Source organism: Pteropus medius, unplaced genomic scaffold, assembly GCF_902729225.1.
Source record: "Pteropus medius unplaced genomic scaffold, Ma_sr-lr_union100, whole genome shotgun sequence".
Lineage (NCBI taxonomy): Eukaryota > Metazoa > Chordata > Mammalia > Chiroptera > Pteropodidae > Pteropus > Pteropus medius.
In genome coordinates, this window is record NW_024349798.1 from 4,011,038 (window position 1) to 4,025,357 (window position 14,320).

Below are 14,320 nucleotides of genomic sequence, written 5' to 3' on the forward strand. Positions count from 1 at the left end.
AGCGCGAGTAGGCCTATCAAGAGCAACCAGGGGACGGGCTCGCGCTTCCCAATGGCCCAAAAGCTCTTCACTCTGACTGGAGGCGGACGGAGCGAGTGGAACGGACGGAAGCCGCGCGGCTCAACGAAAGAGATGGAGGAGGCAGCGGGTGAGTCCGCTGGTACCGGGAGGAGCGGCAAGGAGCCGGCCCGTAACTGCTGGTCGGGGCTCCGGGTGTTTAGCGAATCGTCTTATTTGTACTGTGAGGGTCGTGGAGGCGCACCTGTACTTCTGCTTGTAACTCAAGTTACAAGTTTTCACGTAACCGCGGCGCTGCTCGTAGACGTTGAGTTCAGGCAGAGAACATGTTCGCTGTTAAAAACACAATTCTGCCAAGTTTTATGCCATGGGTTTTTTGTTGTTTGTTTGTTTTGGTATCCCGGTGATGCGGCAAAATTTGAGGCTTAGATTTTATTAGTTAGGAAAGAGTCTCGTTTACAGGGTTCTAAAAAGAAGCCGGAACATCACATGCTTTTAATTCTTTGTGGAAGTTTTATTCTAGCATTCTAAAGCTTAATACTTAAAAAGAAAAATGAAAGCAGTGTGGGACGGAATACATACAAGCGGATATAATTAGATTTGCACAAATTAACCAAAAAAGACCTTCATAAATAGGGATTTGCCATATTATCTTCTGAAAGGCCTCTGGCCTCATGCCTTGGGCACCAAACTCTTACAGGCTGAACTCATCCATAAGATCATAACACTGGAGGGAAAAAATCTGAAACGGCGTGTTAAATTCACTACAAGGTAGGAATATCTTCTAGATTGATCAGTCAAAAAAGAGCTAACTAGTGGGAAGATGCACATAAAAATTCAAAAGGCCTAACAGAGTATGCGGTTAAAAAAAAAAAAATTGACCTCCCTGTGCCCTGAGGCAGTCCTCGATGTCAGTTTTATCTTTCTTATAGATGTATCCAGTGTATCAAATAATCGCGATTGGTTAGACTTACTGATGAGGCTCACCAGGATTTGTTAGGGACTTGTTAGCAATGTAGGTTTCTTTTTTCTCAGGGGAGGTACTACTTTTCTTGCCCCTTCCATCACAGCCTCTCACATCTAGTAGGCACTCAGTGAATATACTTGGTTTGTTTATAAGTTTACTTAGTAATGAAAGGTTCTTTGGCTGACCGGTAAGAATTGCTGTCTGAGAAGTTCTTTGCTCCTTCCAGTTACCTGACGAAAACATGAGTGTCCTGTTTGAGTCTCAGATAGAATTCCCCACTCCCACCAGTGAGGAAAGCAGATCTTTGCAATTAAGAGCTTGACTGAACCAGGACCCAGATCTGGCTCTCGTGTTTCCACCAGAGCCTTCCCCTCCTCTTCCAACAAAAGTGAAGTTGACTCTCAAATACCATTTGATGTTAAGTAGTTTAAGTAAATAATCTCTTCAATTGCCACAAGGGTGACCTGGAGCCATGGTCTGGGGCTTGGTGTTTGCAGACAGTAATGGGGGTGGTTCCCCTTTGTCACCTTTCAAGATGTCCCAGCCCCACATGCTGGAAGCAGACCTATGACAAGCACTGTAATGCAGTGATGACAAGGACCTGCTTAAGAGCCAGGGAAGGTGCCCTCAGTTCTTCCTAGGGAAGCTTTGGAGGTGGAGGCCTTTGAAAGTATGCTTGAGAAATGGATCAGGAGGAGGGACAGTATTTATGCTTGAGCCCTACCCAAGGACCCAGGTGTGCAGGGAGGGTGGCAGAGAGAGCAACTTGTTGGAGGCCAGGCAGGAGTCAGGATGGTGAGGTCCTGAGGGCGCTGGGGCAAGAATGTGGGGGCTTTGCAGAGGGACTGAGGGTTGTGTATATGCAGATGGCAACTCATGCAGGTTGCAAGGATTGCAACAGTATTTGGTAACATTTGGAAGGAAGAAAAGCTGGGGCATAGTGGCTGGTGGCCAGTAGGGATCCACAGAGTTGTTGGGCCCAGGACCTGTGTGGGAATGACCAAGGACGCAGGTACATCCTGTACCTGCCCTTGTGTACCTGGCATTTCTTAAGGCACAGCTAGCAGCCTGGTGACACTGACATATACATGCACACATGATTGCAGCTGCTCTGGATCTCCAGAACTGTAAGTGTCCCTCCTGAGACTGGAGGCCAAGGCTGCCTCGAGTGCCTCTCTGACCCCAGAGGAGAGGGGTGGGTGCTACCTGGGCAAAGAGGTCCCTCATGGCTATAATGGCTCCGTCTGCATTAGTCTCTACCTAGTTCCATCGGAATAAGCTGGGCAGCAGCAGCTTATTGGTCCATCGCCTGTGTGTGCAAGCACACACATATGCACTAGAAAGAACAACGGTTTAGGGCATTTCAGACAGTAGTGGGAGCGGCAGCATTGGAGGAACCAGTGGTTCAGGTCTGGGGACTGCAGGAAGACCTTCCGTGGAAGAGACAGGTTTCAGGACTCCCCTGGTCTCAGGGCGGGAGGTATGTGATGACCCAGTGAGCGAGCAGTGAATGCAAAGGGTCTCCCCTCTTACCCTTCTGAGCAGAGCCTGGAAACCTGGCCGGCATCCAGCATATCATCCTTGTCCTCTCGGGAAAGGGTGGGGTCGGGAAAAGCACCATCTCCACGGAGCTGGCCCTGGCTCTGCGCCATGCAGGCAAGAAGGTGAGCACCTCTGTCCCCAACCACTGCGCCTGTCCACTTTTGAGCTACTGCTCCTGCCCCTTGCAGTAGACATACAGGGCAGCCAGCTGGTTTCTTCCTGCCTTGGGAGGCCCCTACATGCCATGCAGACATCCTGCCTCCTTTCAGGTGGGGATCCTTGATGTGGACCTCTGTGGCCCCAGCATCCCCCGAATGCTCCGGGCAGAGGGCAAGGCTGTTCACCAGTGTGACAGCGGCTGGGTGCCCGTCTTCGTGGACCAGGAGCAGAGCATCTCCCTCATGTCTGTGGGTTTCCTCCTGGAGAAGCCAGATGAGGCTGTGGTGTGGAGAGGCCCCAAGAAGAATGGTAATGACCGGGTAGGGGATGGCACTGTCAACCTTACAGCCTCCCCTTGCCAACCCTTCTGTGCTCGATTAAAAAGCCAAAACTGCAGGAGCCTGGGGCTGTGGCCCTCTTGACCCCAAGGGCCTCCTGCTCGTCTGAGCAGTCAGGCCCCAGCCTGGTGTTGGTGTGCACTTCCACTTGATGGGTGCGGGCGATGAGAGTGAAGTACAGTTATGTGGCCATCTGCTACAGGGTCCTCTTCTGGGCAGGAAGGGTGGGTCTGCCCAGACCCCAGCCCACCCTCTGTGTGTTGGGGGAGAGCAAGATTGGGCTCCAGCGCCTCTGCACCAGCAAATGACATTAAACCCCTCTAGCTGGTGGTGAGGCCGCAAGTGTGAGTAGTGGGTACAGCGTAGGGGCTGCTTCCACTTAGATCATCTTCTCTAAGGCTGTGAAAGGTGAGGTGTCCCCAAGGCCGGGCACAGGCACCCCAGAAGGGTCACAGCCCCAGCCGTCCTCCACCGAGGCCTGAGCACAAGTCCTGTGGAGCAGGGTGGCCCAACAGATGGGAGGACCTTCCTGCTGTACTGTGCTCCCCTATTCTGGGTGAGGAGCGGCATGGAGCCCTCACGCTCTCAGGGTCACGGGACCTGCAGGAAGGTCTGTGCACTGGAGGCCAGGTGGAAGAGGCGGACTTGGGGATACCCCTCCTGAGACCCCTGCCACCTGACCTCCCTGGGTCTTTACAGCGCTGATAAAACAGTTTGTGTCTGACGTGGCCTGGGGGCAGCTGGACTACCTGGTTGTGGACACGCCCCCGGGAACCTCTGATGAGCACATGGCCGCTGTGGATGCCCTGCGCCCCTACAGCCCCCTGGGGGCCCTCGTGGTTACCACACCCCAGGTACTACGGAGCACCATCCCATTTCCCATGTGTCACTTCACTCGGTGGGCTCCTTTCCCTACTCTGCGTTCATCTTGGTCGAATGTTCGGGGTGCCCATTGGCCTGCCCCACCTCTTCCCTGGTCTGCAGGCAGTGTCCGTGGGGGACGTGAGGCGGGAGCTGACCTTCTGTAGGAAGACAGGGTTGCGGGTGATCGGTGTCGTGGAGAACATGAGTGGCTTTGTCTGTCCACACTGCACTGTGAGTCGTGGGAAGTTGTGGGGCCACCACCACCAGCCTTTGGGTCGGGGAGGAGGAAGCCTGGGAGGGTAAGGATGTTGCTGCACCCCACCCACCTGCTCCCTGGTTTCGGCTCCCACCCCTTGAGTGTGGAGAGAGTCCTCAGGCGGACCCTGCACCTCTGTCCTAGGAGTGTACCAACATCTTCTCCAGGGGAGGTGGCGAGGAGCTGGCCAGACACGCTGGAGTCCCCTTCCTAGGTGAGTGGGTCAGGGCTCCCCTCAGCCTCTGCTCCAGGTAGTCCAGCCTACCTTTGCCCACTGCCCCTAAGGTGGGGGAAGATGGCAGCAGCCATGTTCACTTGTCTTCCTTCGTCTGCGGGCATCAGTTTATCTCTATGCTAGTCACTGCTGACCAACCGAAAAGAAATGGTCTGAGGGAAAGGCGGCACCACCCAGGCTTTGAGGAGGAGCCCATAGCTGACACCTGAGACCCCAGTGACTGCGGCTCTGGCTCTGGGAGCACCTCTATGGGGTGGGAGTCGGGGTACACCGGTTGTGCATGGCCACATGTGCCCAGTGCTTCTTGCCCTGCTCTTTGCAGCAGCCGGCCTGGGCCTCCTGGGTAGGCTCCTGGCTGTTGAGGTAGAAGTTGAGGCTGAGAGCCCTTCCAGGCACCTCAGCCAGAGTGCTGCTGACGCTGTTCGCCCTGAGCTAAAGCAGCACTGACAGCAGCTCCTGGGCAGTGGGAGGTACGTGGACATGGCCGCCTAGCCCTCACTCTCACTGCCTCGCCCTTCCTTCTGTCTTTGCAGGCTCTGTGCCCCTGGACCCTGAGCTCACGAGGAGCCTGGAGGATGGCCGAGACTTCATCCAAGAGTTCCCCCAGAGCCCTGCGTTTCCTGTACTCTCTGCCATAGCCCAGAAGATTCTGAATGAGACGCCTGCTCAGCTCTCCTGATTGAAGCAGCCTCAAACATCTTCTCTTGGCGCCACTGTGAGGCTCTTGCTCCCAGACTTAAGCAGAGGTCCTGTGTGCAGTTCCTGGAACCTGAAGGCTGGCTGTGGGGCTGTCACTGTGCGCACATCTCCCTGCCTGGGCCCTTGGAGATAATTCAGTGTCTCAGCAGCATTTTGTCACCAGAGGCGCTAACAATGAATGGTTCTGCTGGGTTGGCCTGTGGCAGGCCCCCGGGGACAGTGTAGGATCCTGGTGCATGGCCTAATCTCTGGTGCTGGCACATCCCCTTTTCATGTCATGGTATTCACGTGCCCCAGAGACAGACAGGCCCCTCCTGACACTTGAGTTTCACATTGTCTACAAAGCTTGTGGATCTGGAGGCTGCCTGGGGACTTTTTCACCCTCAGGTGCCCGGCAGCCTACAGGACTATAATTGATTGTGGTGACAGAGGAGAGCACCCTGTAAGGTATTAAATCTGTAACTGCAGAGGAGCCTGTGGTTAAACATGTCTTGCTACCGCGATTACAAGTCTGAGATTTCTAGATCATTCCATCCTGGTCCTGCCTCTGCCTCAGAGTGTGGTTTATGTCCTGTAGCAGACAGCATCCATCCCTAAGTCCCAGGGCCTGGGCCAGCAGGCCTATTGTCCACAGACCCTTGAAGACCTGGGCAAGGATGTGTTTGAATGAAGTTTGGTGGGGATTTGTAGAGGGATTTGAGATACTGGAGAAATGTGCATGGGGGCCTGTGGCTGCTAGTGCTGACCGCCCACTCCACCCTCCACACCGGGGTCTGGGGCAGAGCTGAGAGCGCGAGAGGCAAGTGGGAAACAGTCAGTCCCAAGACTCTTCCTGAACCTTTCCCAGGAAGGCAGGAGGAAGACCATTCTGGAAAGCAGAATTGTGATGGGGGTGCTACTTTTTTCAAGAGAAGAGGTTAGTTAGGCTCTCAGCAGAAGAGCTGGGGAAGACCTGGGACAGGAGTGGCAGGGGCGTCCAGGAAGGCAACCTCAGGTACCACTTCCTGGGAGCAGGATGGATGGGTATTTCCTGGGGGTGTAGGGAATATGGGGGAGGGGCTGTACTGAAAGAAGAAGGCAGGGGGAAAAGGAAGTGCCATTGAGGGGTTTGGCCAGGATCACAGGGGCCTGGAGAAGATCAGCACCCATGCTGGCCCCAGTTGACACAGCTGCTGGGCTTCTTGGATCGGTGGCTGCTGCTACTGTGCTCCAGCTTCCCACCTCCAAGAATGCTGTCCCAGGAGGACCTGAGAAAGTGCGTTCCACCCCTCAAGTAGAAGTGGGTGTCCTGGAAGCACCCAAGGTGGGAAGACATGAAGAGAAAGTTTTAGCACAGGGAGGGCAGTGGTAGGGTGTGTGGGACTGAGGCAGCCAGAGGGGGTGTGGGCTGAGCTGGCATTGGGAGGGAGTCTGCAGGTGCTTTTCCCTACCCCAGAGTTTTATCCCTGTGGTCACAGGTCGTGTTTATTAGATTGCTTTTAATGGATGACAGCTGGGGAGGGCTATGTCCTCAACCCTTCTGATCTGGTCCTCAGGGACCAAGCTAGGGCCCACAGGTCCTGAGCCCACGTAAGCAAAGCCCCAGGACTCTGTCCCCCAGGAAAAGAACCCCAACAAGTGAGTGGTGTGGGGCCTGGCCCCTAAGAACTGAGGGGCAGGGTGCCCACCAGGCTCTGGGGGGGACAAAGGCCTGTTCTGACCCCAGGACGGTGTCTGGCCTGGACAAGCTTAAGGTCAGCAGTGAGCAAAGTGATCCTCACCGACATCACGCAGGTCAAGTCCTAAGACACTGGGGGGGCTGGCACATGTGATGTTGTTGTAGGTGTACACAGGTAGCTGGCAGTCATCCCTCTCCGTGACAACCTGGACAAAACGGGGCACAACAGTAGGGTGCTGCAGGGCAAAGGCCCTCAGGGCCCAGAGGGGACAGCCGCAGTGCCAGGGGTTGCCCTCCAGCCACAGGCGCTCCAGGCCAGGAGGCTGTGGCACAAAGGTCCGCAATGAATTGTTCCTGAGGCTGAGGTAGCGCAGCTGCCTCAGTGGCAAGAGTAAGCCCTCCGGCAAGGCCTCCAGGTGGTTGTGTGAGACGTCCAGCCAGAAGGTGCGCTGCAGGGGCCCCAGGGCTTCTGCCGACAGTGCTGACAGCCGGTTGCGGGCCAGGAGAAGGTATTCCAACTTGCTGAGGCCCTGGAACAGCTGGCTAGGCAGCTGCGTGAGCTGGTTGGAGGTGAGGTCCAGCTCCAGGAGCTCAGGGAGTCCCCCCAGACTCTGCTCCTCGATGACTGCGATGCCATTGTCCTTGAGGAAGAGCCGGCGCAGCCCCGAGAGGCCAGTGAAGGTGTGCTGGCGGATACGGCCTAGGCAGCTGCCCTCCAGGTGCAGGCTGTGCAGTTTGGCCAGGCCCTGGAACACTCGCTCCGGAAGATCCCGCAGACAGTTGCCAGAGAGGTTCATGACGGCCACGTTCGAGAGACCAAGGAAGGCGCCCGCCTTGACCTCCTGGATCTGGTTGTCATTGAGCATGAGCACCTCTAGCTGGCCGAGGCCCTCGAAGGCCTTGTCCGGCAGCTGCCGGAGGCGGTTGTGGCTCAGCCGCAGCTCTTCCAGGAAGTGCAGGTCCTTGAAGGTCCGGGGCCGCAGGCTGGCAATGGCATTGTGCGAGAGGCGCAGGACATGCAGGCCCAGCAGGCCCGGGAAGGTGTCCTCCAGGAGGCCACCCACGCGGTTATGTGACAGGTCCAGCCAGCGCAGTGCTTTCATGCCCAGGAAGGCCCCTGGGGCCACTGCAGCAATGAGGTTGTGGTCTAGGTAGAGCTTCTGGAGCTTGGGCAGCTTGACAAAGACGTTAGCCTTGATGCTCCGCAGGGCATTCCTGCTCAGGTCCAGCTCCCGGAGCTCTCCAAGGCCGCAGAAGAGCGGGGGCTGCAAGTAGGCCAGCTTGTTGCCCGCCAGCACCAGCTCGTGCAAGTTGGCCAGGCCCTGGAATGTGGTGTCGGGAAGCACAGCCAGGCTGTTCCAGCCAAGGTTGAGGTCCCAGAGGTGGGCCAGGCCCTGGAAGAGACCCTCGTCTACCCTGCTGAGGAGGTTGTTGTTGAGGCCAAGTGAAGCCAGGCCCGGTGTGTGCAGGAAGGTACGAGGCGCCAGGCTACGCAGCTGGTTTCGTTCCAGGTGTAGGTGGTACAGGTTCTGCAGGCCCAGCAGTGCCTTTGGCTCCAGATTGGCCAGCCCACTTCCCTGCAGGTTGAGGAAGCCCAGGCCAGAGAGGTTCTGAAAGGCCGCCTCGGGAATGGAGGAGACGTTGTTGCCATCTAGCCACAGTGCCTTGGCACCTTCTGGGATGCCATCAGGTAGCTGAGTGAGGTTCCGGGAGCTACAGAAGACGCTTAGTTCGTCCGTGTAGTCGTCATGGCCACAGGTGCAGACGGCTGGGCACTGCAGGCCCTCGGCGTCCCCTGGCACTCCAGGCTCTACTTTCTCCAGGCCACAGGGGCCCAGTGCCCAGGAGACTAGCAGCACCGCCAGGGCCAGGCCTCCTGCAGAGAGAGGGGCTCAGGGAGAGGTGGCACTGAGGGGCCCAGGATGAGCCCTGGGGTAAGCAAGACACGGAAATTTACAGGCTTTAGACCACACATGTAGGCCACCATGTGACTTAGCATCCAGACCACAGCACTCAACCATAAAAAGAGGTGCTGCTAATTGGACTAGAGAAGGATGTGAGCTGAGATGTGCTGTCACCTCACTTAAATCAGGAGTGGAAGGCAGGTCAACTTGAACGTTCCCCCAGCTCAAAACTAACAGGAGTGATGAGGTGGCAGTGCCTGTTACAGAGAAAACAGGGCTGGGCACCTGGTGATTAGGCCATGTGTCCATCTGTATCCCCAAGGGGAACACTTGAGCTGGGCCAGGCTACCAGGTAGGCGTGGAGAAAGGTGTGAGCAAGAATATTCTGGAGTGGGCCTGGGTGGGTATGTACTTGTTGCCCTTAGGGGCTGGACAGTGAACTAGGCATGTGCGGCCTGCACCCAGGGACTTGGCCCAGCACCGGTGTGGGGAGAGGAACAGGGTGCAGGCCTCAGTGGCAGACAGGGACCCTACATCAACACTCAACTCACCAGGGTCAGGTTGTATCAAGGGTGCCGGGCTCCCTAGCAACAATGCCCCAGAATCTCTGCTAGGCACTGGGCTTCCCCCTGAATCGGCCCATCTCTGCCTTCAGAGAGCTTGAGATCTTGGGGTGGGGCAGAGACACCACTGGAGGGTGTCCTGTCCCCAGCTGGATGGAGCTAGACCCTGAGACAGGACAAGAGAACAGTGGTTTGGGCTCCAAGTGGCTGGGAGGGCAGCAGGCCCCAGCCCAGCAGAGGGTTCAAGGCAAGGTGCCTGGGTTGGGGTTTAAGGAAATACCCACCCTGTCTCACTTAGGCCACAGTCCAAGGCCCTTGGGCAAGAGGAGGAGACCCTCTGGGGTCTGGCACAGCTGCACCCCTCCCCAACACCCCTACAGCACCATTTCTCCCCATTGGCTACCCAAGGCTTTGGCTTACCCAGAGCTGAGCCCTCCCTGGGGGTTGCCCTTGCCCCAGTGGGTTCGGGGGCATGGGGAGCCTCACCTTTCCTCAGGGCCATCCTGCATGCAGAGCAGGCCTCAGGCAGGCAGGAGCTTCGTGTCTGCTGGGGGCTGGCTGTTCCTGCCTCTGGATTTCCCCACCTCCAGGACAGCCAGCGCCCTGTCACCAGCCAACCCAGCCCTGCTGGCCCTGGGTTCCGTTAACCCCCTCCTGTCAGGCAGCCAGGTGACTGGGGTGTAGACTGCACAGGGGAGAGGCTGAGGGGGCTGCTTCCACCCTGAAGTCACTTTCAGGATCCAAGTTGGGCTATGGCACAGCACCAGGGGCCCACAGGGGCCCACCTTGCACCACTCCCACCCCTGTGCTCTGCAGGCCTCCTGCCCATGGGTGGGCCTCCTTGGGCAGCTCGTGGGGTCCCCCCAACTAGCAGATGGCCATGTGGGGGTTAAGTGGGAGCCACCTCATTTCCCAATGGGCCTGCGCATCTGCCCTGGCATGCTGACCAGCCCCTTCCCTTCCCCCTCCCCATTTCCTAATAGCCTGGGTGGGGTTGCCTGGCCCAGCCTTGGCTTCTCCTGTGACCTCAGGGTCAGCTGGTGTCTGGCCACTGCCCCTCCCCCAGCCTCTCTTCTAGGAACGCCTGGCAGGGCCCAGCCACCTTCTTTATGCTTTCAACGGTCTTTGCTCTCTCTGGAAGATAGTGAGGAGCAGCCTGGCCTCTGGACCAAACTTCGTCTACTGGGGGCTCCATATTGTCCTGCAAGGCTTCTGTGGGAATATGGCCACCCCGTTCTGTACATGGGCCGCTGGGACGTGTGCCCAGTACCTGGCAGGAGGTCAGTCCCAGGTCAGGAGGTGGAAGTAGGTGATGGATGGCCAGGCTGCTCCAGCTGAGGGGAGCCCCACCATGTCCTTGTTTGCCAGCCCCTGGCTCTGCTCTTCCTGTGCAAACTAATTGCAGTCTGGCCCTCCGCTGTCCCTTCCCTCCTCTAGAGAGGATAGTCAGCTACGCCTGCCCACTGGTTCCTAGCTTTGCCTCTGGTGGTGGGCCTGCGTTTGGATTGGGTTGGGAAGAAGCACAACTGGGTCTGGGAAGGGCAAGGCTTGTTGAGGTTTAGGGAACTCTCAAACAAAGCAGGTCTGTATCTGACTAGGTGGACGGTGTGAGGGAAAGAGATGAAGCAGGCAGGAGCTGCCTGCACCCTCCCCTGCGGGGTCTAGAAGCTCTGTCTTGCCTGTGAGGCCTGGCCATTGGGCCCAGAAGAGGCTGGAACCCACTCCCCTCCCCCTCCAGGCATCCCCTCCCCAGCCTCACCAGCCATGGAGGGGAAGGTAGCTTTATCTCTCTTTCTTTATTGAGCTTTTTTTTTTTTTTTTTTCAGGTCATTTCTCAGCTTCTGAGAAATTATAGATCCACAGGGAGAAAGTCCACACCCAGAAATTTACAGAGTAAACATACATTTACACAGTAGAAAATGCGGACTCAGCAGGAGCTCCCAGGCCAATGGGGCCTCTTCTCTGGAAAGTTCCCTGCATGGAGGTCCCTCTCTGCCCAAGGGTGAGGCAGGAGCAGGGTGCATGCAGGCTGGGAAAGGAGGGTTACCAGTTCTGTTGCACGTCTGAGGGGTGGGACAGAAAATTCCTGTGAATCCCCATCAGGCTCGCATGGCAGGGAAAGCCCTTACAGGATTTTGGCACCTGTGTTGGGTGTTTTTAAACCTTCCTTGAGTCCTGCAGTAACATCAGTGCTCAGTGTTCTAAAGAGAACAACTCTGACACCGTTGCCCAGGCCAGCTCTGGTCCCTGCTCCCCGACAGTGGCCTGGATTGACTCAGGCTGGCCACTGCCCTGGCCTGTCTGACCAACTGAGAGTCTCCCTGAGGAGTTTGGATTGGTTTGTCTATTTTTGATCTTCCTTAGATGGTGGTTCACAGAAGCACTGGGTCTGTCTGCTTGTACACGTGACATATATGAGATTAGCTAGGTCTAGACACAGTTGTCCCTGCGTTCTCGTTCATGTCACATCTGCAGAGGGACATTGGGGTGTTTCCAGCAGTGCTGCTCTGAAGGTCACAGGCCTGTGTTTCTTGGGGCATGGGTGCATTTCTGTTGGTGATGAATGGCTGTGTCTTTTTAGCAGGTGAGGTCAACCCTTCCTGAGTAGTTAGGGGGCCACACCCTCCTGGGGCTACCAGGGGCACCTTCAAAGCCTTGTCTGCTCTTAGCCATGAGCAGGGTGGATGGTGGCTTTCATTGTTCTGAGTCTTCATCACCATCAGAGATGGTGGCTCCTCAGGGACTCACTGGCTGGTGGGCTGTCCTGTTCCATCAAGTGTGTGTTTCATTCTCTGGCCAATTTTCTATTTTCTATTTGGTGGTCAGATATGATTTAGGTTTTTAAAAAAATCACATTGGGATGCAAGCCCTTTGTCAGGTGTGTGGGCCCATCTTCTCTGCTGTTTGCCTTTTTGTTCTCTTCATCATGGTTCTAGTGAGAGTTCTTAATTTAATGTGGTCTCATAGATGTTCCTTAAATGTTACACATTGAACTTGGTTCCTCAAATAGCAGTGATAAAGATGGAAAAACTCTGGTTTCAAGTCCTATTTGGCACATGATTTGTATGTTTTCCTAACATACATTGAAAACCCATACTATTTACCTTTCGCCTTGACTTCTGCAGGCTATCTTCTCTCCAATCCACTTCCTAAGAGTGTGAGGCAGAGCTCAAGTTTAATTCTTTTTGGTGGGTTACGATGACCAACCACCATTTAGTCATTCCCTGCTTTTCAGTGCCACCTGGGCATAAATCAGTTTCCACTTCGGCCCGGGCCTTTTCTGGGCTCTCGTTGCCTCCCTCAGGCTCCACCTTGAGCCACTGGGGCTTTGGGGTAGCTCTCAGTAACTGGTAGAGTAAGTCCTCCCTCTTCCTCCTCCAAGAGCACTCGGCTACTCGAGGTACCTTGCATTTCCTTATCCACTGGGAGTAACTGGTCAGGTGTCTAAAACAAAACCAAAAGCCACTTGACATGAGTTTTGTTGCAGTTTGGGGAGAATTGACATCTTTACAATACTGAGTCTTTGAAGGTAGACATGATATAATTCTCTCTCTTATTTCGGTCACCTTTGGTTTCTCTCAGTTTTTGTAGATTGCTATGTCATGATCTTGCACATATTTTTTATTTTTTCCTAGATTGTTGTTACTTTTTGATACTACTATAGATATTAGCTTTTTCCCTCCTTAATTTCATTTTCTGTTTGTGTAGGCTGAAACTGTTTTCTAGGAGTATATTGGGATAACATAGTAAAAGTATTAATGAATGTGGTGCTTTTATCTAACAGATTTTTAAAACAGCTTTATTGGTATGTAATTCACACACCATAAAATGCACCCATTGTAAGTATACAAGTCCATGATTCTTAGTAAATGCGTAGCGTTACGCAACTATACCCACAATCCAACTTCAGAACATTCTCATACAACGTGGTCTCACCTTTTTCATTTAGCATAGTGTTTTCTGGGGTCGTCCACAAGACTGCATACTAGTGCTTCATCCCTTGTTATGACTGAACAGTATTATGCCATTGTATGGATTTGCCCCATTCCGTTTATCCATTCATCAGCTGATGGACATTTGAGTTGTTTCCACTTGGGGTTATTACAAATACTGCTGCTATGAACATTTGTATACAAGTCTTTGTGTGGACATGTATTTCATTCTTCTTGGGTAGATTCTTAAGAGTGGAACTGCTGGTTCATATAGGATTTATGCCTAACTTTTTTAAAAGCTGTTTTCCAAAGTGATTGTATCATTTCACAAATGATACTCTACAAAGTAGGAGACTTCCATCTGTTTACCTCTTCGCCAACATTTGATATGGTCTTTTTTTTTTTTTTAATTATTTTTATCTATACTAATTTTAATTTGTGTTTTCTCTGACAATTAACAATATTGGGCCCTTTTATTTCTTGGCTATTGTATCTTTTTTGGTAAAATCTTAATTTAAAAAACTTGAATAGAGTGGTTTGTCTCCTTATTGCATTCTAAGACTTTATATATTATGGGGTAACAAATACAAAATTTGTAGATAGTTTTCCTAGTCTATGGCTTGTTTCTTCATTTTGTAGTGCTGTCTTTTGAAGTGCAAAAGTTTTGAATTTTAATTAAAGTTTTAAATTCAATTTCTCTTTCATGGCTCAAACTTTTGGTGTCATGTCTAAGAGTTCTACCTAACTCAAGATCACAGAAATTTTCTCCTGTGTTTCCCCCTAAAATCTTGATTACTTTTAGATTTTACATTTAGGTCTATGATCTATTTCGAGTTATGTATATGGCGTGAGGTAAGAGTCTACGTTTACTTTTTTACATGTAGTTACCCAATTGTCCCAACACCATTTGTTAAAAAGACCATTTTTCCCACTGAAATGTCTTTACATCTTTGTTGAAATCAATTGGCCATAAATATAAGGATTTATTTCTAGACTCTCAATTCTGACCTATTAAACTACATGCCTATTACCCTTGCACCAATGTATCATATTACTGTGGCTTTATAGTAAGTTTTGAAATTAGGCAGTGTAAGTCCTCCAACTTTGTTCTTTTTCAAAATTGGTTTGGCTCTACTAGGTCCTTTGTATTTCCAAAGAGAAATTGACATCTTAACAGTAGCCTTCT

The 14,320-nt window shown here is 53.3% G+C and overlaps 2 protein-coding genes across 5 annotated transcripts; one reads left to right on the forward strand and one right to left on the reverse strand.

Moving 5' to 3' along the window:
• On the forward strand, window positions 1–5,581 carry NUBP2 (NUBP iron-sulfur cluster assembly factor 2, cytosolic). 4 transcript variants are annotated; one of them, XM_039884915.1, is made up of 8 exons: window positions 77–148; window positions 719–789; window positions 2,531–2,649; window positions 2,797–2,995; window positions 3,724–3,878; window positions 4,009–4,119; window positions 4,289–4,358; window positions 4,913–5,581. In XM_039884915.1, the coding sequence occupies exons 4-8, from the start codon at window positions 2,842–2,844 to the stop codon at window positions 5,056–5,058; spliced, it is 636 nt and encodes a 211-aa protein (XP_039740849.1). In that variant the 5' UTR covers window positions 77–148; window positions 719–789; window positions 2,531–2,649; window positions 2,797–2,841; the 3' UTR covers window positions 5,059–5,581. The 4 variants fall into 4 exon arrangements, with proteins under 4 accessions (XP_039740848.1, XP_039740850.1, XP_039740849.1 ...); XM_039884914.1 differs by lacking the exon at window positions 719–789 and having other exon boundaries at window positions 1–148; XM_039884917.1 differs by lacking the exon at window positions 2,531–2,649 and having other exon boundaries at window positions 92–148.
• A 914-nt stretch (window positions 5,582–6,495) lies between these two features.
• Window positions 6,496–9,867, reverse strand: IGFALS (insulin like growth factor binding protein acid labile subunit). Its single transcript, XM_039884903.1, has 2 exons — window positions 9,689–9,867; window positions 6,496–8,611 (listed from the first exon to the last, which is right to left on the reverse strand). Exons 1-2 carry the CDS (start codon window positions 9,702–9,704, stop codon window positions 6,813–6,815), a joined length of 1,815 nt encoding a protein of 604 aa, XP_039740837.1. The 5' UTR covers window positions 9,705–9,867; the 3' UTR covers window positions 6,496–6,812.
• Window positions 9,868–14,320: the final 4,453 nt, after the last annotated feature.

What these genes read in the sequence shown, in the direction of transcription:
- NUBP2 (XM_039884914.1), top strand. Translation starts at nt 52, where the DNA reads ATGGCCCAAAAGCTCTTCACTCTGACTGGAGGCGGACGGAGCGAGTGG. An exon ending in GAGAGGCCCCAAGAAGAATG is followed by an intron (nt 2,996 to 3,723) that starts GTAATGACCGGG and finishes GGGTCTTTACAG; the next exon opens with CGCTGATAAAACAGTTTGTG. An exon ending in TTGTCTGTCCACACTGCACT is followed by an intron (nt 4,120 to 4,288) that starts GTGAGTCGTGGG and finishes CCTCTGTCCTAG; the next exon opens with GAGTGTACCAACATCTTCTC.